This window comes from Microcaecilia unicolor, chromosome 3 (genome assembly GCF_901765095.1).
Source record: "Microcaecilia unicolor chromosome 3, aMicUni1.1, whole genome shotgun sequence".
In the NCBI taxonomy this organism is placed as follows: domain Eukaryota; kingdom Metazoa; phylum Chordata; class Amphibia; order Gymnophiona; family Siphonopidae; genus Microcaecilia; species Microcaecilia unicolor.
The window spans coordinates 134,562,596-134,587,665 of NC_044033.1; the positions used below are offsets into that span (position 1 = coordinate 134,562,596).

The 25,070-nt window shown below is 47.1% G+C and overlaps 1 protein-coding gene across 1 annotated transcript in view; it reads right to left on the reverse strand.

The window, feature by feature from the left end:
- The window catches only part of PPP1CB (protein phosphatase 1 catalytic subunit beta), a 112,083-nt gene that overhangs the window by 56,712 nt on the left and 30,301 nt on the right, over nucleotides 1-25,070 (reverse strand). The window contains exons 3-5 of the mRNA XM_030196381.1: nucleotides 14,323-14,553; nucleotides 1,696-1,800; nucleotides 38-109 (exon numbers count right to left, since the gene is read on the reverse strand). Of these exons, the coding sequence (XP_030052241.1) occupies nucleotides 38-109; nucleotides 1,696-1,800; nucleotides 14,323-14,553 (408 nt within the window). The remainder of the gene's footprint in view (nucleotides 1-37; nucleotides 110-1,695; nucleotides 1,801-14,322; nucleotides 14,554-25,070) is intronic.

A 25,070-nucleotide genomic window follows, 5' to 3' on the forward strand; every position in this document is an offset into this window, starting at 1 on the left:
TATGATCAAACACATCAATAATGTCTTAATAGCTCACCTGTGTCTGGTACATCTGTTGGTCTCATTATTCTACGAATCTGTTCCATTGACTGCAGATCTGGTGACAAACCTGTAGTAGTCATAACAAACAAAATATAGTAACATAGTAGATGACGGCAGAAAAAGACCTGCACGGTCCATCCAGTCTGCCCAACAAGATAACTCATATGTGCTACTTTTTGTGTATACCCTACTTTGATTTGTACCTGTGCTCTTCAGGGCACAGACCGTATAAGTCTGCCCAGCACTATCCCCGCCTCCCAACCACCAGCCCCGCCTCCCAACCACCGGCTCTGGCACAGACCGTATAAGTCTGCCCAGCACTATCCTCGCCTCCCAACCACCGGCTCTGGCACAGACCGTACAAGTCTGCCCAGCACTATCCCCACCTCCCAACCACCAGTCCCGCTTCCCACCACCGGCTCTGGCACAGACCGTACAAATCTGCCCAGCACTATCCCCGCCTCCCAACCACCAGCCCCGCCTCCCGATCTTGACTAAGCTTCTGAGGATCCATTCCTTCGGCACAGGATTCCTTTATGCTTATCCCACGCATGTTTGAATTCCGTTACCGTTTTCATTTCCACCACCTCCCGCGGGAGGGCATTCCAAGCATCCACTACTCTCTCCGTGAAAAAATACTTCCTGACATTTTTCTTGAGTCTGCCCCCCTTCAATCTCATTTCATGTCCTTTCGTTCTACCATCTTCCCATCTCCGGAAAAGGTTAGTTTGCGGATTAATACCTTTCAAATATTTGAACGTCTGTATCATATCAACCCTGTTTCTCCTTTCCTCCAGAGTATACATGTTTAGTATATTAACTCTAATTTCTTAATATAGGAGACTCTCAAAATCATAAAACAGGAATATTCTAGTATCGTTACTGCAGGATCATAGAGCGTACAGCTTTTGTGGTGTACACTTTTCAATCTTAGTGCACGTTCAATTAAAGAATCCAAAATAAAACAAAACCCCCTTACAGTCCACAATTTTCACACATTTCCTCAACAATTTTCCTTAACAAAGACAAATTGATCAATGTACTTTTTTAAATTTATGAAAACCTTTACCGAGTCAAATAGTGAGCTATACAATGCCAAAAAGACAACCAATCCAAAGAACAAAGAATTTAAACGGGCTAACAGTTACAAAGCCAAGCAAATACAGTTCCAAAATAACCATTTCAACATCAATGCTTCCATTTTGTATACATTTTCTTTTTAAAAGGATAAGAACAAAAACATGAAAAATAAGAACTTGCTCCCAATATGTAATTCAGTCATCAGTATTCTCCAAAAAAGATTCATCCCTCTTCAATGTCCCACCCTCCACTGACCCTATCAAAATGACAATAAAAGCCAAATGTAAATATTCAGTAAAAGCTGTTAATCCAACAAATTAGAGGTATTATCATCATCAAAACTGAATTACAGAATATTGCATAAAACGTACTGAAAACTGATCAACAAATTTTATGCAATATTCTGTAATTCCTTGTCATATAAACTTTTCTCTCGTTCTCCTAATTTTCAGGAGTTTCTGAACAAAGCCCTGGGGTAAGTTATATAAAACAAACTAATCTACGCACAGTGCAAGAATTTCACACTATAAATGACTACATCAGAGAGCACTTCTATAGATGGTAGTCACCTACCTCCATGACAACAGAAGATTTTCTCATCCACAATGGCTGCAATAGGCAGACAATTAAAACAGTCTGTGAAAGTCTTCCATAGCTTTATGTTAAACCGTCGCTTGCCTGTAAAAGAAACCAATGCAAAGAGCTCCTAAACTGAACTATAACGTGGAAAAGGGATCATATACTTTCAATCATATATAGTAACATTAGAAAGGTATTACCACTACACAAAATATCTGGAGTTGATGGGGCAATGAAATGAAAACCAGTCCACAAGTATTTTTGGCTGAGGAATGTAAGTTTTGAAGAACTATTTGTATACATTTTACTGGGTGAAGACGTTTCTTCACAGAGAAAGCGAAAAGTTGCTTATTTTTAACAGGTGCTCTCCCAAGGAAAGCAGAACCAGTCTTTTCAAGTGGGCAAGTCAAGGTTCAAGCATTATTTACAAAAGCTAGAAATTTTTTTTGAATGGTCTACCGTGCATGCGTGGGAGCTTCCACATTTGCATTATTGCACAGGTTCACCCTAGCTCCATACAAAGTTGTTAGAAGCCAACATCTACAAAGGCAGGTTGGTTTTGTGAGGACTTATATCCTGCTGTCTTGGGAGAACACCTATGACAAGTAACGTGACATTTGTTCTTGCCTGTTAATGTCTTTTCCTTGAGTCCTGCTAGACCAGTCGAAACCTATAGGTTGTGTCCCATTATCAGCAGATGGAAGCAGAGATGAACATTCAGATGACATCAGTATTACAGATGGTGCACCCAGGAAACATTCAAGTGTTCTAGTGCCAAATCCATTCAACAAACAGACCAAAACAAGAGGGGGGGGGGGGGGGGGGGGGGAATCAAGAGAACCAAGCTGAACCCAGAAGAGAGGCCCCACAGGGCTACCTTTGCAAAACTGACTATAAACTGTCAGGCAGCAGACCTAGGAACTAGGAGTCTACCTAATCCCTTAGTCTTCCAAGGCAGTTGCCGGACTAGTCTAGTAGGAATCAAAGAAAGGAAATTAACAAAAAAGAACAAATTTCACCTTCCTTATCATCCTATTAGGCCAGTCCACATCTATGTGATGTACCAGGGATTTATCCTATAGGGCAGGAGGAAGACAACATGATTCCAGACTTATCCTACCAAAAGCACTATCCTGCCTAGCCCAAACATCAAAAGAATAAAAGGAGCACAATGCTGTGGCCCTGCAAATGTTTTCCTGAGGTAATGGCTCTTGCTTCAGCCCAAGATGCAGCCAGACCCCAAGGAACCTCTTTTCTCCAAGGAATGTGGGCTGACAATGGTTGACCTAATCAAGCATATAATCAAAGAATTTGAGGCTGCACATCACTTGTGGAAAGAGGACAAAAAGAAGACCCAACATCCAAAAAGGATACGACCTCTAAGTAGCAGACAGGCACTCTGCAAACATCCAGCTTATGGGATGTCCATGAGGGTCCCAAAACCAAGGATCTCCAAAAGACAGGGAGAGAAACTCAATATTCCCTTTAAGCTGCTCAGCCACCCAGTCATGAATCTTTTTTTCAGACTGCTTTGTAGCAAATTCATATTGTCTTCTGCCCCTCCCTGCCCATGATCCAGCATCTCTCACACCACTCCCCTCCCCAGTCTACTTAACTTGCATAGGTGAGGGGAAGGGACAAGGTGTGTGTGTGTGGGGGTCCATTTGCCCGTCAAAGATTTTCTAGCAGCTGTTGCCTGCCGCATGCTGCCCTCAGATTCAGCACCTTCATCCCTCCTTCCCTACCACAGCTCCTCCTGCTCCTGCCCATTAACTGGCAGGCTGAGAAGATAAAAAGCAGGAAGTGACAGGAGTAGCAGGCAGACTAAAATAAGAACACGTATGGCCGGGCTCACATTGGAACCTCTTCCATCCCTGAGAGCAGTAGAACTTTGACATGTCCCACCCCCAAAAGAAGTGTACCTTAGAAGGGTGGTACATGTCAGAAGGTTCTACTGTTCTCAGGGTCAGAAGAGGTTCCATGGGTCCGGCTGTGCTCACTCATTTTAAATCATCTCCTATCCATCATGCTATTTTGTCTTTTCAGCTTACCTGATAAAGGTAAGGCGCAGGAGAAACTGTGGCAGGAAGGGAGAAAGGCTCTGGACAATGCAGGGAGAACAGACTGGAGCTGGAGGGAAAAGAAGAGAGGTGGCATGATGGACAATATTAGAGATGGAGGAGATGGATGATGTCAGGGGGCAGGAGGAGAAGGGAGATATCGGACTACATGGAGGAGAGGGAAGAGAGGCTGGATGTGGAAGGCTGCGTAACAGCGCTGCGTAACCCTAGTAGCGCTATAGAAATGCTAAGTAGTAGTAGTAGGCAGGGAACTGAGAGGGGAGAGGTTGGACATGTGGGAGAACAGGTAGACAGAGCGGACATATGTAGACTGGGGCGGGGGAAGAGAGATACAATGAGGGCTGGGGCGAGGTGGGGGGGAGAGAGATATAATGATGGCTGGTGCTGGTAGATGGTTGGGTAGGAGAAAGGGGCATCATGTTAGAAGAATGGTCTAATGATGCAGTGGCTAGTGGGTGGACCAGGCAGACAGGCGTGTCCAGGATACAGGACATGGGGTGAGGGAACTAGAGAGACAAATGGGATATTGGACATAGTGAGGGGAGGAGAGATGAATGGGGAATTGGTGTGTGAAGTGGGATTGAAGGAAAGAGATGGAAATCTGTAAGCAGCTGTAGGTAAAAAAGATGAAGGTAAAGGACTAGTTGGCAAGCAGCAGTAAAATCTGGATAGAGAAGCAGAAAAATGAGTGGAATAAAGTCGAAAGGAAGAGAGTGTTAGAGATGGAGGTAGGGAAGGAAGTGGAGAGAGAAAATGGCCAATGACAGGTGACACTGGAAAGAACGTTAAGAGAAGACAAAAGAAAATCAGAAAGCACACCGCCTGAGACAATTAGAAAAATAAAATAGTGAGGCAGCAAAAATAGAACAAGAAAAGCGGAGATACTTACGGTATTCTCAGAGGACAGCAGGATTTACATTCTCACAAGCGGGTAGACGATCCGTGTCGCCAGAGATTCAGCAAATTACCCAGCACAGAAAAAATTGAAGAGCTTTCTGGGGCGTGTGCCGTCTCCCACCGCAGATGCACGGAGCGCCTTTCCACCGCAGCACATCCGCTTCTCTACAGTTTAATACAACAACATAAAAATGAAACAAATTACGAAGAAAACAACTCCAAGGGGAGATGGGCGGGATTGTGAGAATGTTAAGCCTGCTGTCCTCTGAGAATACCTGATACAGGTAAGTATCTTCACTTTCTCCGATTTCTCCGAGGACAAGCAGACTTACCATTCTCACAAGTGGGGAATCCCTAGCATCCAGGCTCACCCAACACAACAGTGGTCAATTGGGCCTTGCAATGGCGAGGACTTAACGTAGATCAACCTGAAACTATATACATCTAAATGAGAGTGCAACCTGGAAAAGAACAAAACGGGCCTATGAGGGTGGAGTTGGATTCTAGACCCCAAACAGATTCTGCAATACTGACTGCCCAAATCGACTGTCGCATCGGGTATCCTGCTCAAGGCAGTAATGAGATGTGAATGTGTGGACTGAAGACGTCGCAGCCTTGCAAATCTCTTCAATGGAGGCTGACTTTAAGTGGGCCACTGACACAGCCATGGTTCTAACATTATGAGCCGTGACATTACCATCTAAAGTCAGCCCAGCTTGGGCATAAGCGAAAGAAATGCAATCTGCTAGCCAATTGGAAATGGTGCGTTTAACGATGGCAACTCCTCTCCTGTTGGGATCAAAAGAAACAAAAAAACTGGGCGAACTGTCTGAAGGGCTTCATCTGCTCCATGTAAAAGGCCAACGCTCTCTTGCAGTCCAAGGTGTACAAGCTGCTTTCGCAAAGGTGGACATGATAACAGGGAAAAAATGTTGGCAAGACAACTGACTGGTTCAGAAGGAACTCCGACACCACCTTTAGCAGGAACGTAGGATGCGTGCAAAGGACTACTTGAGTACCTCGTGGAGTGGAGCTGTCACTGCCTCCTTAGGTGCAGAGGTGTAGTCCAGGACCTTGAGCATCTTGGGCTCATCTTCCACTTCTACGGGGAATGGGATGGCCTCCGCCGTTTCCCGTACTAAAGAGGTGAAGGAGAGACTCTCGCCAAGATGGCATGAGGCTTTGGGGAAAATGTTGGCACAGTGATGGTAAGCACTAATCACACTGAAATGAACCCTTTTAGAGTTGGTTTTCAAAACAGACTCATTAAAGTGGAAGAGGTATTCAAGCAGTTTTTGTGTAGGACAAGTGAGGGGATCTAAGGTCTTGCCCTCACATCAGCCAGCAAACCTCCTCCACTTAAAAGAGCAACACATTACAGTATAGCCAGCAAGACACAGGAGACAACCTCCAGCACCCCAAGGTTTCAAATTCTACGCGCTCAACATCCAAGCTGTGAAGGCCAAGGACTGGAGGTTGGGATGCAGAAGAGACCCCTCATTCTGCGTGATGAGGGTTGGAAAACAGTCCTATCTCCACGGATCTTCAGAGGATAACTCCAAAAGAAGAAAGACCCATATGGAACCATATCTGTCTTGGTCAATAGGGCACAATTAGGATCACAGTTCATCGATCCTGCTTGAGTTTCAGCAAAGTCTTTTCTATGAGGGTATTGGAGGTTACACATACAGGAGACCTTCCCCCCAATGCAGGAGAAAGGCATCTGATGCTTGTCTGCCATGTGATCTGAGCCTGGAGGAGGACTGGGTTGCTGAGATGTGTGGCAAAAAGGTCTACCGAGGGGGTGTCCCACGCTCGGAAGATCTTGCAGGCTACACCTATATTAAGAGACCACTCATCAAGAAACTACAAAAAATAAAAAGGAAACAGAGGAAAAAAGGAACTACTAGCGAAATACTGAAAATAAGTAAAAAAAAAAAAAAAAAAAAAAGTAAGAGCCCCATTGGAAGAAACTACGAAGTCCGGAAAGAATACGCACACTGAGAATACCGTGATGCGTCCTCCCAGCTCTGCGTAAAAATGAAGACTGAGGGACCCAAGCTTGCACATCGGGTGTGAAAGCACCAGGACATGTGCGGTGGGATGCTGCTAGAAATTTCTACAACTCACTAGTCAGCATCTGCACCAGGCTCCATCAAATCATGTCACCCAGATGTGAGAATACAACAGACTGCTTGCCTTGGGGAAGATGCAATTAATTAAATTACTAGAGTGAAATCGTGCATATATACTACACCTGTTAGGACTGCTTCTCCCATAGAAATATATTGTAGCATCTTTGGAAGGGGTTTCATTTATCCTCTGCCTTCCACCACATGCAGAAACTTCAGTGATACAGCACAGGTACCTCCTCCAGATCACCTCCTCCCTTCCTGTGACTAGAGCTACCTTTCAGTCCTCCGCCCCAACTCCCTTCCCACCAGCTGAATTCTACTTATAGTCTCTGCTGCTAGTTACAATGGAAGCAGACAGGGCAGACTCATTCACATGGAGAGTAGGGGGGTGGTGTGCTCCCCCCACAGCAACACTTGAAGACATACCAGATCCAAACAAACCAAGGATGTAGAGCTCTTCTGGTCCTTAAGAGTAGAAATAGACGCAAAAAGCCCCCGCATCACAAGTCATCTCTTCTCAAGGGCTAGATTGCAAGCCAGAAGAGATCTGGATTCTCTATCGCCACCAGTCTCTGCCTCAGGACTCCTCTACCCCTCAGCAGAAGCATCAGTGGATCCACCAGTAGCTGAATCAGATCAACATTCATACAGTCAATCTGTTCTGAATAGCAGCCCTAAGAATGGAATGCTGGTTTATTCTCAGGACAATACCAATCAGAGGAAGAAAGATATACAAAGGTTCCTATCTGGGCCAAGGCTGTACCAGCGTGTCGAGGCTTGCTAAGCCAGCCACGCTTATGTGGATGAAAAAAAACATGCATACTTGGGAGTGCTGCAAGGCCAGCACATCAAACTACAGGAAGCCCCAACAGGCAACCAGGAGCAGAATTATTGATGCACTCTGTTTCTATTTCCCCAGATCCAGCGCATTTCGACCAGGGAAGCCAACCTGTACCTTCTCTTTTGTGGAAATGTGAACAGCCAAGAGGGCCACCAGATGCGCTTCTGCCTATCTACAGATGTCCTCTGATTCCAGAGTTATCAATGTACCTATAGTTCCTCCCACTTGCTGATGTAAGGCATGGCTGTGGCACTGTCTGACATCACCCAGACCTCCCTCCATTGAACCAGAGGGAGGAATTTCAACTGTGCAAGATGAATGGCCCTTATTTCCAGCACACTGATAGGCCAAGAGCTCTCCTGCTGGAACCAGGGTCCCAATGCAGCTGGCCCAAGCAGTGGACTCTCCAACCAATAACGCTAGCATCTATGATCACTATAAACCACTAAACTCAGGAGGATCCACGGGAATCCCCTTGAGCAAGTTTTGGGGAAAGTCCCACCAATCCAGACTCCAGTGAACTGGGTCAGCCAGAGGAAGCTGAACCTCAAATTCCTGCAAACTGTAGGCCTAGTGGGAGATCAAGACTACCTGAAGGGGTCTCATATAGGCCCGGTATTATCACCAGGGTCATTCTCATGGAGCTGAAAACATATAAGTAATCCCAGGCAAATGGAACCTCTTGGGCACAATGTCTGCAGTTTTACTCCTACAATTTGAATATGTGGTCTTCTGTGAGAAACACTGTCCCTTTAATGGTGTTGAATAGGATTCCCAGGCTCTTGGCATAACTGACAATTCAACCCAGGTGTTCAAAGAGTTGGATTAACTGAGCTGTGGCCTTCCTTAATTCAGACTACTACTACTACTTAACATTTCTAATCAGCCCTTACCAGCCAATCATCCAAAATCAGTCACTGGATCTCCTGCTTGTATAGCTGGGCTACTGCTGCTGCCACTACCGTTATCACTTTAGAGAAGTCTCATGGTGACAACCCAAAAGGGGGAGCCCTTAACTGGAAATGGCTGCCCAGGACATGGAACTGAAGGAAACGCTTGTAGCAGATCCAAGAATGTTATTTAATTTATAGCCCGCTCAATCTACCATGCCTGGTGGGACACAGAGGTAATCACAATCTGAAAGGTCTCCATCCTGAATTGAGGAACTTGGGAGAGAGGCATTGACCTACTCGGGGTTGAGTAAAGGTCTGAAGGAACCCCCTTATTGGGGACCATGAAATAGATGAAACAACATCCCCATCTTTCCAGACTGGAATGGTTTACATTGTAGATTCCACTGCCTGCCTAAGATAGACCCATAGGAGGACACCATAAAGGCATCGGAAACCAGCCTGGTGAACTCCAGGGCACTGAATGGAAAGACCATCTCCAACATACATTGGTCATAAATGATGAGGGCCCACTTGTTGAAACCATGAAAGCCTGCTACTAACCTGCACTAACGAGGAGTCCAACAAACCTTCACTGTGGGCCTTTGGTGGCTCCATGGTACCTACATCTCTGGGTCTCCTGGATCTACAAAAAGAAGACACTTCAGAAACCTCGGATGGGCTGGAAGAGTTGCTGGAGGTACACCTACTTGACCGAAAATGGCAGTCTACTTCCAAAAGACCAGTCTGTGCCATTTGCTTGTTTTCCAGGAGCCTCTGTGATTTGGCTTTTCCCAGATCTCTAACCAGTTTCTCTAGGTCCTTACCTATTAACAGAAGACCCTGAAAGGGATATTTGTTCAAATGCACTGTGGAGGCCGCATCCATGGCCCTGAGACGCAGCCACAACCACCTGCTAGCTACCATCACCGAGGCTACAGAACAGAATGAGATGCGATGTGTACAGGCAGCCACCCTAGTCTCCAAGCATGCCTTTTCAAGGAACTCTGGAAGTTGCTGCAACCACCATGTGACCCACACCAGACAGTCTCCGTATATTGCTTGTACTTCCGTAGCTATCAAGGAATACACCTGCATGAGCAGCTGCACCACTTCTTCTCATGGGCTTCCTTGGAGCCCCCATCAACGAGTATTTATGGTTTTCTTCGTAATGTGACCAGCATGCCCACTTTGGACAGGAGGAAAAGCTTACTGAGGTCCTCCTGAAGCCTCTGGGACCTCCTCCCATCCAACTCTGAAGACTCCCTGGGTGCCACTCCTGATGAGACAGGGAATGGTCCATCACATTTGGGCAAAAAGGGAGCCAGTGGCAGTACTGATCTGCTAACTGCCCCTCCCCAATGGGCCCCTCCCCAACTGCCCCTCCCTGTTGCTCAGTATCTGTACAGAGTGAATATTTCATTTTATCTTATTGTTCACCTTTATTTTATTTTTTACAACTTTATTCGCCTAACAAGGCAATCCAAAACCAATCCAATTAAAGCCTTTTTTTTGTTGTTGATGCTGCAGGGAGGAGCCCAAAGGCCCACACCTTTGGAGGATAGGGGAAATTATTCCACGGCATCCTGCTGCGAAGGGCCCCAGAGGGACTCAACCCAGAAACCTCACCAAGCTAAAGTCCGTGAACTATAGGTTGGTGATGCAAAGAGACATAAGTACATAAGCACTGCCACGCTGGGAAAAGACCAAAGGTCCATCAAGCCCAGCACTCCGTCTCCGACAGCGGCCAATCCACGCCCCAAGAACCTGGCAAAATCCCAAAATTTAATAACGATCAATGGACTTTTCCTTCAGGAATCTGTCCAGACCCCCTTTAAACTCAGCAAGGCCAGCTGCCGTCACTACCTTCTCCGGCAATGAGTTCCAGAGTCTAACCAAGCGCTGAGTAAAGAAAAACTTTCTCCAATTTGTTTTAAACCTACCACATTCTAATTTCATCTTGTGTCCCCTAGTTCTATTATTGTTAGAAAGCGTAAACAAACGCTACACATCTGTCTGCTCTACCCCACTCAAAATTTTGTAGACCTCTATCATATCCACCCCTCAGCCGCCTTTTCTCCAGGCTAAAGAGTCTTAGCCTTCTTAACCTCGCCTCATAAGGTAGTCGTCCCATCCATTTTATCATTTTCGTCACCCTTTTCTGCACCTTCTCCAATTCCTTTATATCTTTTTTGAGATGAGGCGGCCAGAACTGAACACAATACTCCAGTTGCAGTCGCACCATGGAGCGATATAACCGCATTATAACATCCTCATGCTTGTTTTCCATCCCTTTTCTAATAATACTCAACATTCTGTTCGCCTTCTTGGCTGCCGCAGCACACTGAGCGGAAGATTTCAACGTCCTATCCACAATGACTCCCAGATCCCTTTCTCGGTCTGTAACTCCTAAAGCGGAACCTTGCATGACATAGCCGTAATTTGGGTTCCTCCTTCTCACGTGCATCACTTTGCACTTGTCAACGTTGAACTTCATCTGCCATTTGGACGCCCAATCCTCCAGTCTCACGAGGTCCTCTTGTAATCTTTCACACTCCTCCAGCGACGAGACGACCCTGGATAACTTTGTGTCATATGTGAATTTAATTACCTCACTAGTTCTCCCATCTCAAGGTCATTTATAAATATGTTAAAAAGCAGCGGTCCCAGTACAGACCCCTGAGGGACCCCACTAACTACCCTTCTCCATCGAGAATACTGACCATTCAACCCTCTCTGCTTCCTATCATTTAACCAGCTCTTAATCCATAATAATACACTGCCTCCGATCCCATGACTTTCCAGTTTCCTTTGGAGCCTTTCATGAGGCACTTTGTCAAACGCCTTCTGAAAATCTAGATATACAATATCCACCAGCTCCCCTTTGTCCACGTTTGTTCACCCCCTCAAAAAAATGAAGTAGATTTGTGAGGCAAGACTTCCCTTCACTAAATCCGTGCTGACTTTGTCTCAGTAGCCCATGCTTTTGTATGTGCACCGTAATTTTAAAAATAGCCTCCACCATTTTTCACGGCACCGACGTCAGACTCACCAGTCTATAATTTCCCAGATCTCCTCTGGAACCCTTTTTAAAAATCGGCGTTACATTGGCCACTCTCCAATCTTCCGGTACCACACCTGATTTTAGGGATAAATTGCATATTACTAACAGTAGCTCCACAAGTTCATTTTTCAGCTCTATTAATACTCTGGGATTATTAGCGGGGGAATCCTTGGCTGCGAGAACTGAGATAAGTACTTCTTCAAACATTAATCTACCTATGCAAATGTTTGCTTCCTTAGAAAAACCATCTGAAGTAACTCTCGATTCATTGTGGGCCTTGATTGCCTCATTTGGTAAGGCGTTACGTCCTCAAATTAATCAGCTAGAATTGAAAATTCAAACTCTAACGGAAGATATGAGTAAAATAAAAACTGAAGTTAAATTGTTGGATGAGAGAATAAAGAATATCGACCAAAGGGGAAAAAAAAACTCTAGATATTCAAGCGATGACGGTTAAAGATTTGATGAATTTACGTAGGAAAATTGAAGTAATAGAAAATAATCAAAGAAGTAAAAATCTTAGGTTTACTAATTTTCCAAGAATAAAAACAATGTCACCAAAAGAAATGTTATTAAAATATATTAAAGATATACTTCAAATTCCAGCAGAAGCAATACCACCTTTTCTACAAATATATTATCTGCCGGTGAAAACACCAGAAGATCAGATTTCAGAATCACCTTTGGATGTGTCTGCATTGTTAGAGTCTTCGGACTCCGAAAAAGTTATTTCCTCTACTTTAATTGCCACGGTGGTTCTGGCACCCGATAAGGAGTGGGTGATGAGACTTTTCTTCAAAAATAGAAATAAAGACTTTTATGGACTAAAAGTAAGAATATTTCCAGATGTGACAAGAGAGACCCAAAAAAGAAGGCGTCAATTTCTTCTAAGTAGACCTGGAGTACAGCAGGTGGGTGCATCCTTTTTTTTGCATTACCCATGCAAATGCATAGTTAGATATCAATCTATTAAATGTTTTCTTCGAACCTAAACATCTCATTGAATTCTTAGCAACCAAGAGAATTGAAAGAGACTCAAGTGTCCTGAGAGAGAAATACTCCTTGCTGCTCTACAGTGCTTGCTCTTTTTTCTTGGTTAATACCGTGTTTCCCCAAAAATAAGACACTGTCTTATATTAATTTTTGCCCCCCAAAATGCACTAGGTCTTATTTTCAGGGGCTGTCTTATTTTTCGGGGAAACATCGGGGTTGGCCCGCCCGCCCTCTGTCGCTCCCGGAACTAACCTTAAACGCCTCCTTTCACCTTTGCAGCAAGCAGCAGCAGGGCAGGCCACTCCTTCCTTCCATGTCCCGGCGTCGCCTGATGTAACGTCCGCGAGGGCGGGGCACAGAAGGAAGGAGAGGTCTGCCCTGCTGCTGCTTGCTGCGAAGGTGAAAGGAGGCATTTAAGGTTAGTTCCGGAAGCGACGGAGGGCGGGTGGAGGGGGGCCGGCGACCTCGGGTGGGGGGGGCCGCCCGGGGGCGGCCTTGTCCGGCTCTCGGCGGCCCTGCTTTCAAACAAAAATTTGCTAGGTCTTACTTTCGGGGGAGGCCTTATATCTAGCAATTCAGGAAAACCTCTACTAGGTCTTATTTTCGGGGGATGTCTTACTTTCGGGGAAACAGGGTATTATTTGGACTACTCCTTCAAGTCGTAAATCTTGAATCGTATTTGTGGATTTTAGTGGTTTAAATATAAATTGAGGGAAGGATTACGGTCCATTCCCTCTTTTTCCTTATTCTTTCTTTTTTGTTAACCGTTTTCTTAATTTAACCACTTTCTGGACAAGCGTGTATTGCTTGGTATGTAATATCAAAAATTATAAATAAATAAATTTAAAAAAAAATACTCTGGGATGAATACCATCTGGTCCCGGTGATTTGCTACTTTTTAGTTTGCAGAACTGCCCCATTACATCCTCCAAGTTTACAGAGAAGTCATTTAGTCTTTCTGACTCATCCGCTTCAAATACCTTCTCCGGCACCGGTATCCCTCCCAAATCCTCCTCGGTGAAGACCGAAGCAAAGAAGTCATTTAATTTCTCCACTACAGCTTTGTCTTCCCTGATCGCCCCTTTAACACCACAGTCGTCCAGCGGCCCTACCGATTCTTTAGCCGGCTTTCTGCTTTTAATATACCTAAAAAATATTTTTGCTATGTGTTTTCGCTTCTAACGCTAACTTTTTTTTCAAAGTCCTTCTTAGCCCTCCTTATCTTCTTTTTGCATTTGGCTTGACATTCCTTATGCTTTACCTTATTGTCTTCAGTCGGTTCCCTTCTCCATTTTCTGAAGGATTGTTTTTTGGCTCAAATAGCTTCCTTTACCTTACCGTTTAGTCACATCGGCTGACTAAGCACCTCGTGCAAGGACTATGGACCGAGTCACAGGAGCAAGGACCTTAGGCTCAATTATAGGACTGCAGCTTGGAGGTTGCACTCTGGGAAACTAGGTTAAGGACCTGCTGTACCAGACCAGACACCTTACCATCTCCTGGAGGAAGAGAAATAATGGAGAGTTCCAGAGTCCACTGGAAGAATTCAATATGTCTACCTGGTAGGAAGCGGTCACAACCCATTTGTGTGGACTGATCCAGCAGGGATAATAAGGAAAGGCATTTGACAAATAAAGATATTTACTTATATTACATGCAAAATTATATAACATCTATAAAACCTGTAGATGTAATCAGCTTGACTAGTACTGTTTCTTACATTCATCATAGAAGCCATAGATCCGATTGATACTAGCGCACTCATGGTTTCCTCGTAATAGGAAAAAGTTCTCTGGATACTTTATTTTATATGCCAGCAAGAGGCAGATCGTTTCCAAAGACTGCTTGCCCCTGTCCACGTAGTCTCCCAAGAAAAGATAATTTGCTTCAGGTGGGAAGCCTCCATACTCAAACAATCTCAGCAAATCTGTGTACTGACCATGTATATCACCTAAAAAGGCAGAAACAAAAACAGCAGTGTTAGATGACATATATATTTTTCCATTAAGATTTGCATTTCTTACAGGACAGTATTCTCGTCACGTTCTTTAGAAGCATTATTTTCCAAACCAGATTGCTTGATGAACCCTGGACCCAGTGAATGCCGAGTAACAATCAAACCAAATTTTATCAGATTGCAAGGATCTAGACTATACACAGATGAAATTAATCTCTGAATAGTGATAACAGGCAAACAATTTTTAAAAAGTGGTTTCATCAGACATTTTATCTCATAGTAGATGACAGCAGAAAAAGACCTGCACGGTCCATCCAGTCTGCCCAACAAGATAAACTCATATGTGCTACTTTTTGTGTATACCCTACCTTGATTTGTACCTGGCCTCTTCAGGGCACAGACCATATAAGTCTGCCCAGCACTATCCCCACCGCCCAACCACCAGCCCAGCATTATCCCCGCCTCCCAACCACCAGCCCCGGCACAGACCGTATAAGTCTGCCCAGCACTATCCCCGCCTCCCAACCACCAGTCCCGCCTCCCACCACCAGTTCTGGCACAGACCGTATAAGTCTGCCCAGCACTATCCCCACCTCCCAAACACCAGCCCTGCCACCCAATCTCGGCTAAGCTCCTGAGGATCCATTCCTTCTGAACAGGATTGTTCCATGGAGATAATCAAATGTGGGAGATGAATGAGTAGGATCATGCATTTGATACTGTCTCTCTGTGGTACAACTAAAGTGGTTTACGTATAAAGGTATTCTCTGTACCTAGTAGGCTCACAATCTACATTTTTTGTGCCTGATGCAATGAAGGGTTAAGAGACTTGCCCAGGATCACAAGAAGCTGCGGTGGGAATTACATCCAGTTTCCCTAGTTCTTAGCCCACTACACTAATCTGGTTACTCCTCTACTAAGTCATAAAAAATGTTTATGGCAGCCACCAAATAACTTGTGCAACCCTGGGTCCAACATAATCATTTTATCCTATCTGAAATTTATACTGACAATAAAATCTGATCTAATTAAACAAAAAATTCCAGCTAATTTACATAGTAATACTTTAATGTGCATTATGTTAACATAAACCTGCACATATCTTGACAGTATATCTACTATTAATATATCCTATATATCTTTTGACAGGTGGTATAATGTGCATTCATTTTAGCTTTATTGATCTACTAAAACACTTTTACCTGACTGTAGCTATTAACACGGATGTATTGTCAACTACAATTATCTGTGTTTTACATTTCACATGCATTTATCTTTCTCTAATATTTAAAAATCTTCTCTCTGGTATTTACATACATTTTTGACAGCTGATGCACCAGAAGGTAAAATTATGTCTTACCTGATAATTTTATTTTCTTTAACGCAGCAGATGAATCCAGGAACTAGTGGGTTAAGTCCACCTACCAGCAGGTTGAAATAGAGATAAACTAAAGGCAGTGATGTCAGATGGCCAGTTCCTTTCTCAGTCAGTATGTCATTCGTAAGCATTTGCCAAGGCCAAAAATATGAAACCAACAACAACCAGAAACCATCCTCACTATGAAAAACAGAGAACCAAATAAGAACTTTGAAATAACTGCAACTTGATCCAGAAATCGGAATCTTCCGTGCTCCCATATCTGTTTGAACTCTGCAAAAGAGAACCCAGAAGAAAAAATAGCCACACTGCGCAGAAAATGAAAAAAAAACGTTGGCTGAACTAGGGAGGGATCCTGGAGTCATCTGCTGCGTTAAAGGAAAGAAAATTATCAGGTAAGACAATTTTCTTTCCTTGTCACTTGCAGCAGATGAATCCAGGTACTAGTGGGATGTACCAAAACATTCCTTAAGTAGGGTGGGAAGCCGACGCTCCCCGCACCAACACTGCAGCCCCAAAACTCGCATCCTTCCGAGCAGACATGTCTAGCCTGTAATGCTTCGCAAAAGTATGATGGGATGCCCAAGTAGCCGCCCGACAAATCTCTTACAGAAATAAGGCCGATGCCTCCGCCCAAGAAGCCGCCTGTGTCCGAGTAGAATGCTCCTTCAGGGCCACTGGAGACACCCGCCCTTGTAGCAGACACTCCGCTCCAATGGCTTCCCTAATCCAGCGAGTAATAGAAGCCTTAGAAGTCGCCTCACCTCTTTTCGATCCCAACAAGAGAACAAAGAGATGATCCGAGCATCGAAACTCAGAGATCTGCAAGTACCGAAACAAGGCTCTCCGCACGTCCAGGAAACGTAGCGAGGCAAACTCCCCCAGATAATCCTCTCTTCGAAAAGATTGAAGATAAACCGCCTGATTGACATGAAAAGCCGAAACCACTTTAGGTAGACATGACGGCACCGTCCGGATTGACACCCCTGCTTCAGAAAACTGCAAAAAAGAAGACAAAGCTTGAATTTCAGAAATCCTCCTAGCCGAAGCAATGGTCACCAAAAACACTGTCTTAAGTGTTAGATCCTTCTCAGAAACCTTATTCAACAGCTCAAACGGTGGGGCCTGGAGGACTCTTAGTACCACATTCAAATGCCACGCCGGGCACGGCTGCCGCAGAGGAGACCAAAGCCGAAGAGCCCCGCGTAGGAAACGGACATCAGAGTGAGCTGCTAAAGAGGAACCGTCCAGTTTGCTCCTAAAACAAGCTAGCGCAGCCACCTGCACTCGAAGGGAATTATATGCCAATCCCTTTTGAAGACCATCCTGAAGGAGCTCTAGAATACCCGGAATGTCCGCCCGAAAAGGCAATTCAGCACGCAAAGCACACCACGCTGAGAAAGCTTTCCACACTCGCGCGTACGCTGCTGAAGTAGACTGCTTCCGTGCCCCCAAAAGAGTGGCAATGACTGGTCCTGAAAACCCCTTCTTCCTCAGCTACCGCCTCTCAATAGTAAGACCAAAAGCGGAAGAGATTTTCCATCAGAGTCACCGAAGTCGCAATGGTGGCTCTAAGAGTGCTCGAATGAGATCCGCATACCAAGGCCTTCGGAGCCAGTCTGAGGCCACTAGAACGACCAGCCCCCAATGACGTCCTATGCGGCAAAGAACTTTCCCTATCAGAGGCCATGGAGGAAAAACATACAGTAGCTGTTGTTCCGGCCATGGCTGCAGAAGAGCGTCCAATCCTGCAGATCCTGGATGCCGTTTGCGGCTGAAGAACTGGGGAACTTTGGCATTGCAAGATCCATTACTGGTCTTCCCCAGCGTTGACAGATCAGCCGAAAAGCCGAGTCCGACAGCGTCCATTCCAGTGCATCCAAAAGAGTCCGGCTGAGAAAATCCGCTTGAACATTGTCTTGACCCGCAATGTACGCTGCCGACAGACTCTGAACATGCGCTTCCGTCCGTACTAGAAGACGAGACGCTTCCACTGCCATGGGAAGACTGCGAGTGCCCCCCTGCCGATTGATGTAGGCCACCGTCGTGGTGTTGTCCGAGAATACACGAACCGCCTGCCCCTGCAGAAGGTTCTGAAAACTCTGCAGCACATTCATGACTGCTCGCAACTACAGACGATTTATTGGCCAAGTCGCTTCGAGAGGGGCCCACGATCCCTGGGCTACTCGATGAAGACAATGGGCTCCCCAGCCCGCAAGTCTGGCATCCGTCACAACTACCATCTAATTGGGAGACGCCAGAGAAACACTCTTCTGCAAATTGTCTGACCGGAGCCACCACGCGAGACTGTCCCTGGCCCAGCTCGACCAAGAAAGGCATCGTTGATAATCCAGCAACATCTGCGACCATCTGCTCAAAAGGAAATTCTGAAGCGGTCGCATGTGAGCTCTTGCCCATGGAATGACCTCCAAGGTCGCCATCATGGAACCGAGGAGCTGAACATAATCCCACACTCGGGGAGCTCGACGACTCAATAAGGTCCATACCGGAGAAAGCAATTTGATCCTTAGCCCCTCGGGGAGAAACACCTTCCCCCACTTCGTATCGAATTGCACTCCAAGATACTCCAGACTCTGAGTAGGAACCAGATGACTCTTGTCCATATTGACCACCCAACCTAAGGATTGCAACACCACAATCACTCGGTCGGTGACCACTCAACTCTCCTCTGCTGTCGTTGCCCGAATCAGCCAGTCATCGAGATATGGATGCACTCAAATCCCCTCCTTCCGCAGGAACGCCGCCGCCGCCGCCACCACCACCACCACCATGACCTTGGAAAAAGTGTGTGGGGCAGTGGCCATTCCGAAAGGAAGGGCCCGAAACTGGAAGTGCTGACCCAGCACCACAAATCTGAGAAATCTCTGATGGGGCTGCCAAATGGAAATGTGCAGGTAAGCTTCCCTCAAATCGAGAGCTGTCAAAAACTCGCCTGGTTGAACAGCAGCAATAACTGCCCTTAATGTCTCCATGCGGAAGTGACGAACCCGCAAAAACTGGTTTACTTTTCTGAGATTGAGAATAGGCCGAAAAGCCCCTCCCTTCTTTGGAACCACAAAGAAGATGGAGTACCAACCTGTGCGCCTTTCGAGAGGAGGAACAGGCACGATAGCCCCTATCCTTTAGCAGGTCTCACAAACACTGCAGAACTGCTGTCCTCTTGGCCCACGATACACAGCAGAACTCCAGAAAAGAGTCTGTGACGGGAGAGAAGAATTCTAGCTTGTAACCTAACCTTCTCGCACCACATCGAGGACCCACTGGTCCGAAGTAATTATGTCCCACTCTGGAAGAAACAGAGAAAGCCGACCACCAATCTGCTCTCCGCCCGAGTGGACCTGCACCCCATCATTGGGAAGCCCGAGGAGCCCCCTGACAAGAAGGGGGTAAAGCCGGATGCTTCTCGTTGCAAAAGGAAGAACGCTGCCCAAAACGAGGACGCTGAAAGGCTGCATTGGACCGCCCCGGGTGATATCGTCACATCTCTCTGAAACGTGATCTCGAGGCTCCCTGCCTGGAAGTAGACTTGGGTCTATCCTCCGGAAGACGCTGAGATCTGGAATCCCCCAAATCTTTAGCAATCTTTTCTAGGTCTTCCCCAAAAGACAATTTCATGAGCCGTTGCTTAGAGGCCATATCTGTGGCCCAATGACGGAGCCACAGAAGACGCCGAGAGTAAACGGTCAAGGCCATGCTTCTGGCCGAAGCACGGACCAAATCATACAAGGCATCTGCCAAGTACGCCAGCCCAATATCCATCAGCGACATCTGAGCAGTTCCCAGCATATCAGACTCTGAAATCGAATCCATGACACAATGTAGCCAACTGAGACAAGCTCTAGCCGCATAAGAACTACAAACAGAAGCTTGAAGTGTCAAAGCGGCCACCTTAAAGGCACGTTTTAAAGAGGCCTCTAGCCGTCTGTCTTGCAAATCCTTAAGTGCCACACCACCTTCCACTGAAGAGTAGTCTTCTTAGTGACCGCCGTCACCAGGGCATCCACCCTAGGTACAGCAAACTGCTCTAAATACAGCCTAGCCATATCCCTGGCTGCTTTCAGCCCCCCATTCGGATCCGCCCACTGGGCCGAAATCAACTCTTCAATAGCTTCATGTACCGGAAAGGCCTTAGAAGGTCGTCTGGTACTATCCATCTTGGGGTTGACCGCCTGAGAAGCCGCAACCTCAGGGTCCTCTATATTCAGGGCTTCCAGCGCCTGAGAGATAAAGGAGGACAACTCCTACTTATGGAAAATCCTCACGGCGGAAGAGTCCTCCGGTTGGTCAGTGAGGACACCGTCCTCCACATCCTCTACCCCCGTCCGGTGCGAGAGAGTCATCATGGAGGAAGCTGCAGGTGACCGTATGCAGGATCCCTCCTCAAACCCCAAAGAAAGCCTAGGCCTAGGCTTTTTAAGGGAGGAGAAACCCTCTGGGGAAAAACCCAAAATCTCTTGGTTACCCCCAGACCCCCTGAGAGAATCAAAGGCCGAAACTGTCGCAGCCGCGTGAGGGGGGACAAGGCCCTTTTCAACAAAAACACCTGATGGAGTAGCAAAATAAACTCTGAAAACCCCTCCCCCGCAACGGAGGTCGTAGCCATGGCACCTGCACCACCACCCTCAGTGCCTGATGCCCCCCCGCCCCCCCTGACTCCCCTACCAGTGGAGAAGCTTTGCCCAAAACCGCTACCAGAGCCGGCTCCACGATTGATCGCAAAATGGTGCGAGAATTGTCAGGCTCTGGGCGGGAAAGCACGCTCGGGGGGGTGGGGGGGGCAGCCACCACTCCATCGAGTCACACCAAATCAACGCATCAGGAAAAGCATTTTACCGCCTCCATTGCCATTGCCCACCCCCAAACAGGAAAGCACAGGAACTGACAGCTGAGCCGAAGGAAAAAAAAAACCCTCCGACTCCACTTCGAGGCAGGCTCAGACAATCAGGCAACAGAAAACAGGCAGACAGCAGTTACACAAACCTGCTCTCAGCAAACACACACTTCACTGCGCGTCCGTGTTTCTCTTTTAAATAAATTCTATGGTTCTCTCTCTCTTTTTTTATTTTATTTTATTTTTTTTAAGTGAGGAGGCAGAAACAAACATGGAAGGAAAGGAACAGCAAAAGCCTGTTCAGAGGGAATGTGAGGTGCAGCAGGGACCCAGGAACTGCGTATGCTGCCAAAGGGGACACCACCAGTCCACCACCCCCGGCTCAAACTGGCCACCGGCCCAGAAGCACCCTCACAGGCCTTGGGCCCAGGAGCTGGAGACAAAGCCGTCCACCACCTGCTGAGATAAGAGACATACTAACTGAGGAAGGAGCTGGCATCACTGCCTTTAGCTTGTTTATCTCTATCTCCACCTGCTGGTAGGCGGACTTAACCCACTAGTTCCTGGATTCATCTGCTGCGACAAGGAAATAGTTTCTGCTTCTTTTTTTTTTTTTAAACACCTTCTTCACTAGTGAAAGCAATAAAAAAAGGTTTACCTCAGAGGCAGAAAAGGAGGGGGAAAAAACAAAGTTTCCCTTTTTTTTTTTTTTAAACAACCTTCTTCACTAGTGACAGGAATAAATAAATAAATATACCTACCAACACAGAAGAGAAGAACCCCACATGGGAGACAAGTTACTCCATGCTACAATCAACCATCACCCTGCTAGAAAGACAGCCAAGGGAGGTAGGGGAGGGGAGGGAACCAGAGTCACTGGATAGCACCCTAGCTAGCAGATGAGGAACTCAGGACCACTGAGTATCATCTAAAACTAGCCCCAACACGGCTACCAGCACACCCCTGGCTCCACTATCACCAGAAGAATCTGGGACAGGAGCTACCAGCCAACAATCCATAGCAGATGCACGATCCGTCCACCATCCGCTAGGAGACAGAGAAAATACTGAACATTCCAGGCTGCACGATACCCTTAAGGTAAAATTAGTTCTTACCTGATAATTTTCTTTCCATTAGTCCCAACAGATCAATCCAGAGACTTGTGGGTTATGTCCCTCAACCAGCAGATGGAGATAGAGAAAACTCCAAGTTTACTATATGTGGTCATGTGCAGCCCTCCACAACTCAGTATGACGACACCAAAGCAGATCATCATCCTTATATAAACACAAATCACACTCTCCCGCCTCTCCCCTTGTCCTTCATGTTAAAGAACGGAATCACGCAACTGCCACCGCAGTGCTCCACAGCTGACTCGCTGAACTGACGAAGTGTAGACTTATCAATGAACTTAAATTCCAACAGACCAAAACAGGTGCAACCGAACCGAACTTTGAAACTAACAACTGGAACCACTAAACCTCAGAAATAGCAGAATCAGAGAGGGCCTCTGGATTGATCTGTTGGGAGTAATGGAAAGAAAATTATCAGGTAAGAACTAATTTTACCTTCCATTTCATCCCACAGATCAATCCAGAGACTTGTGAGATGTACCAAAGCAATCCTTCAAGTAGGGTGGGACACATCAGCCCCATAGGCCAACACAGATGCCCCAAATGCCGCATCCTGTCGCGCCGCCACATCTAGACGATAATGCTTCGCAAAAGTGTGTACAGAGGCCCAAGTAGCCGCTTTGCAAATCTCTTCCAGAAGAACCAAACGACACTCCGCCCAGGATGTAGACTGAGCCCTCGTAGAATGAGTGCTCACCGGAACAGGAGGCACCTTGCCCAAGCCAACACAGGCCGAGACTATCGCCTGCCTTAACCACCGAGCTATCGTGGCCTTGGATGCCATGTTTCCTTTATTAGCTCCAGCAAATAACACAAACAAATGATCCAAACGGCGAAAAGAATTTGTGACCTCCAAATACCTCACAAACACTCACCTCACATCCAAACAATGTAGAGCTCGGAATTCCTTCGGGTAATCCGCCTCCCGAAACGCTGGCATCACCAGACTGGTTCATATGAAAATGTGATACCACCTTAGGCAGAAAGGACGGCACCGTCCTGATACATACCCCGGCCTCTGTGAACCGGAGAAAAGGGTCCCTGCAAGACAAAGCTTGCAGCTCCGACACCCGTCTCGCCGAGGCCATTGCCACTAGAAAAACAGCCTTCAATGTAAGATCCTTCAAAGATACCTTCCGCAAGGGTTCGAATGGAGAACGCTGCATCGCCCGCAGCACCAAATTAAGACCACTCCGGCAGCACCGGAACCCTCAGAGGGCGGACATGGTTAACGCCACGAAGAAAACGCACCACATCCGAATGCGAAACCAACGGGCGACCCTGCAGAAGGCCTCTGAAACATGCTAAAGCCGCTACTTGAACTTTCAAGGAACTCAAGGACAGGGCCTTATCTAACCCATCCTGCAACAAAGCCAGAATATAATGCACAGAAGCAGACTCCGCCGCAATCCCAGCGGAAGCAAACCAAGAGACAAAGGTGCGCCAGATCCGCGCATAAGATGCTGAAGTAGAGTGCTTTCGGGCCAGCAGCATCGTACCTATGACTTTCTCTGAATACCCCTTCCGTCTGAGATGTGCCTTCTCAAGAGCCATGCCGTAAGCCAAAAGCGACTGGGATTCTCCATGCAAACTGGGCCCTGAACCAGGAGATCATGTCGAACCATCAGACGTAGAGGCTTGTTGATCAGGAGATGGACCAGGTCCGCATACCATGGCCGCCTGGGCCAATCCGGAGCCACCAGTATCACCGGCCCCGGATGCTGAGCAATGCGGCCTAACACTCAACCTATCATGGGCCACGGCGGAAAAACATACAGAACCACCTCCGGCCAGGATTGAATGAGCGCGTCAATACCCTCGGCCCCGAACTCTCTGCCCCTGCTGAAGAAGCGGGAGGCCTTGGCATTTGCGCTTGTGGCCATCAGATGAAATGCTGGAACACCCCAGCGTTCGGAAATCTGGTCGAACGCCAACTGGGAAAGCTCCCACTCCCCCGGATCCAGCTGATTCCGGCTGAGGTAGTCCGCTTGAACATTTAGGACTCCTGCAATGTGTGCCGCCGAGAGAAGACTTGAGATGCCTTTCTGCCCATGAGCAAAGCAGCGCCGCCTCCTTGGCAAGCTGGACACTCTTGGTCCCCCCCCCCCCCATCTGTTGACGTACACCACCGCTGTCGCGTTGTCTGACAGGACTCGAACCGCCTGCACCCGCAGAAGAGCCAGAAACTCTTGCAACGCCAGCCAAATCGCCCACAGTTCCAAGAGATTTATCGGCCACGCTGCCTCCAACCGAGACCAAATGCCTTGAGCCAATTTGCCCAATGTGCTCCCCAACCCGAAAGGCTGGCATCCATGGTCACTACCACCCAATCTGGAGTTGCTAGAGGCAAATCCCTCTGAAGACTCTGATCTGAAAGCCACCAGCGCATGGTGCGCCCGCGGAGTCCACACAAGGCGCATCGAATAAGCCTCGGACAGGGGTGAGCAACGACTGAGCAGCGACCACTGTAGAGGGCGCATGTGCCCCCTGGCTCATGGCACTACATCCAGAGTCGCCGCCATGGACCCTAACACTTGCACATAACTCCAAAAAGTAGGGGCTGGTTCCCGCAATAGGGACAACAGTTGTTCCTGAAGGCGAAGCCTGCGCTGCTCCGGCAGAAAAACTCTGCCCAGCCGCGTGTCGAACCGGACCCCGAGACGGAGTGAAGTGACACTTCCGAGTGTTGACAACCCACCCCAGTCGCAGAACCTGAAGCACCCTGGCTGTAGCTCGAACACTTTCCTCGTGTGAGGGAGCACGGATGAGCCAATCGTGTAAATATGGGTGCACTTGAATGCCCTGAGATCGCAAGTGGGCGGCGAAGACCACCATCACCTTGGAAAAGGTCCACGGCGCCGTTGCCAAACCGAAGGGCATGGCCTGAAACTTAAAGTGTTGACCCAGCACCGCGAAGCGAAGGAAACGCTGATGTGGCGGCCAAATGGGAATATGCAAATAAGCCTTTTTGAGGTCGAGAGCAGTCAGAAACTCCCCCCGGCTGTACCACCGCCACCACTGAGCGTAGGATCTCCATCTGAAAATGCCAGATCCTCAGGGCCTTGTTTACCGCCTTGAGATCAAGCACCGGGCGGGCCCTTTTTTGGCACTATGAAGTAAATGGAGTAACAACCCTTTCCCCGCTCAG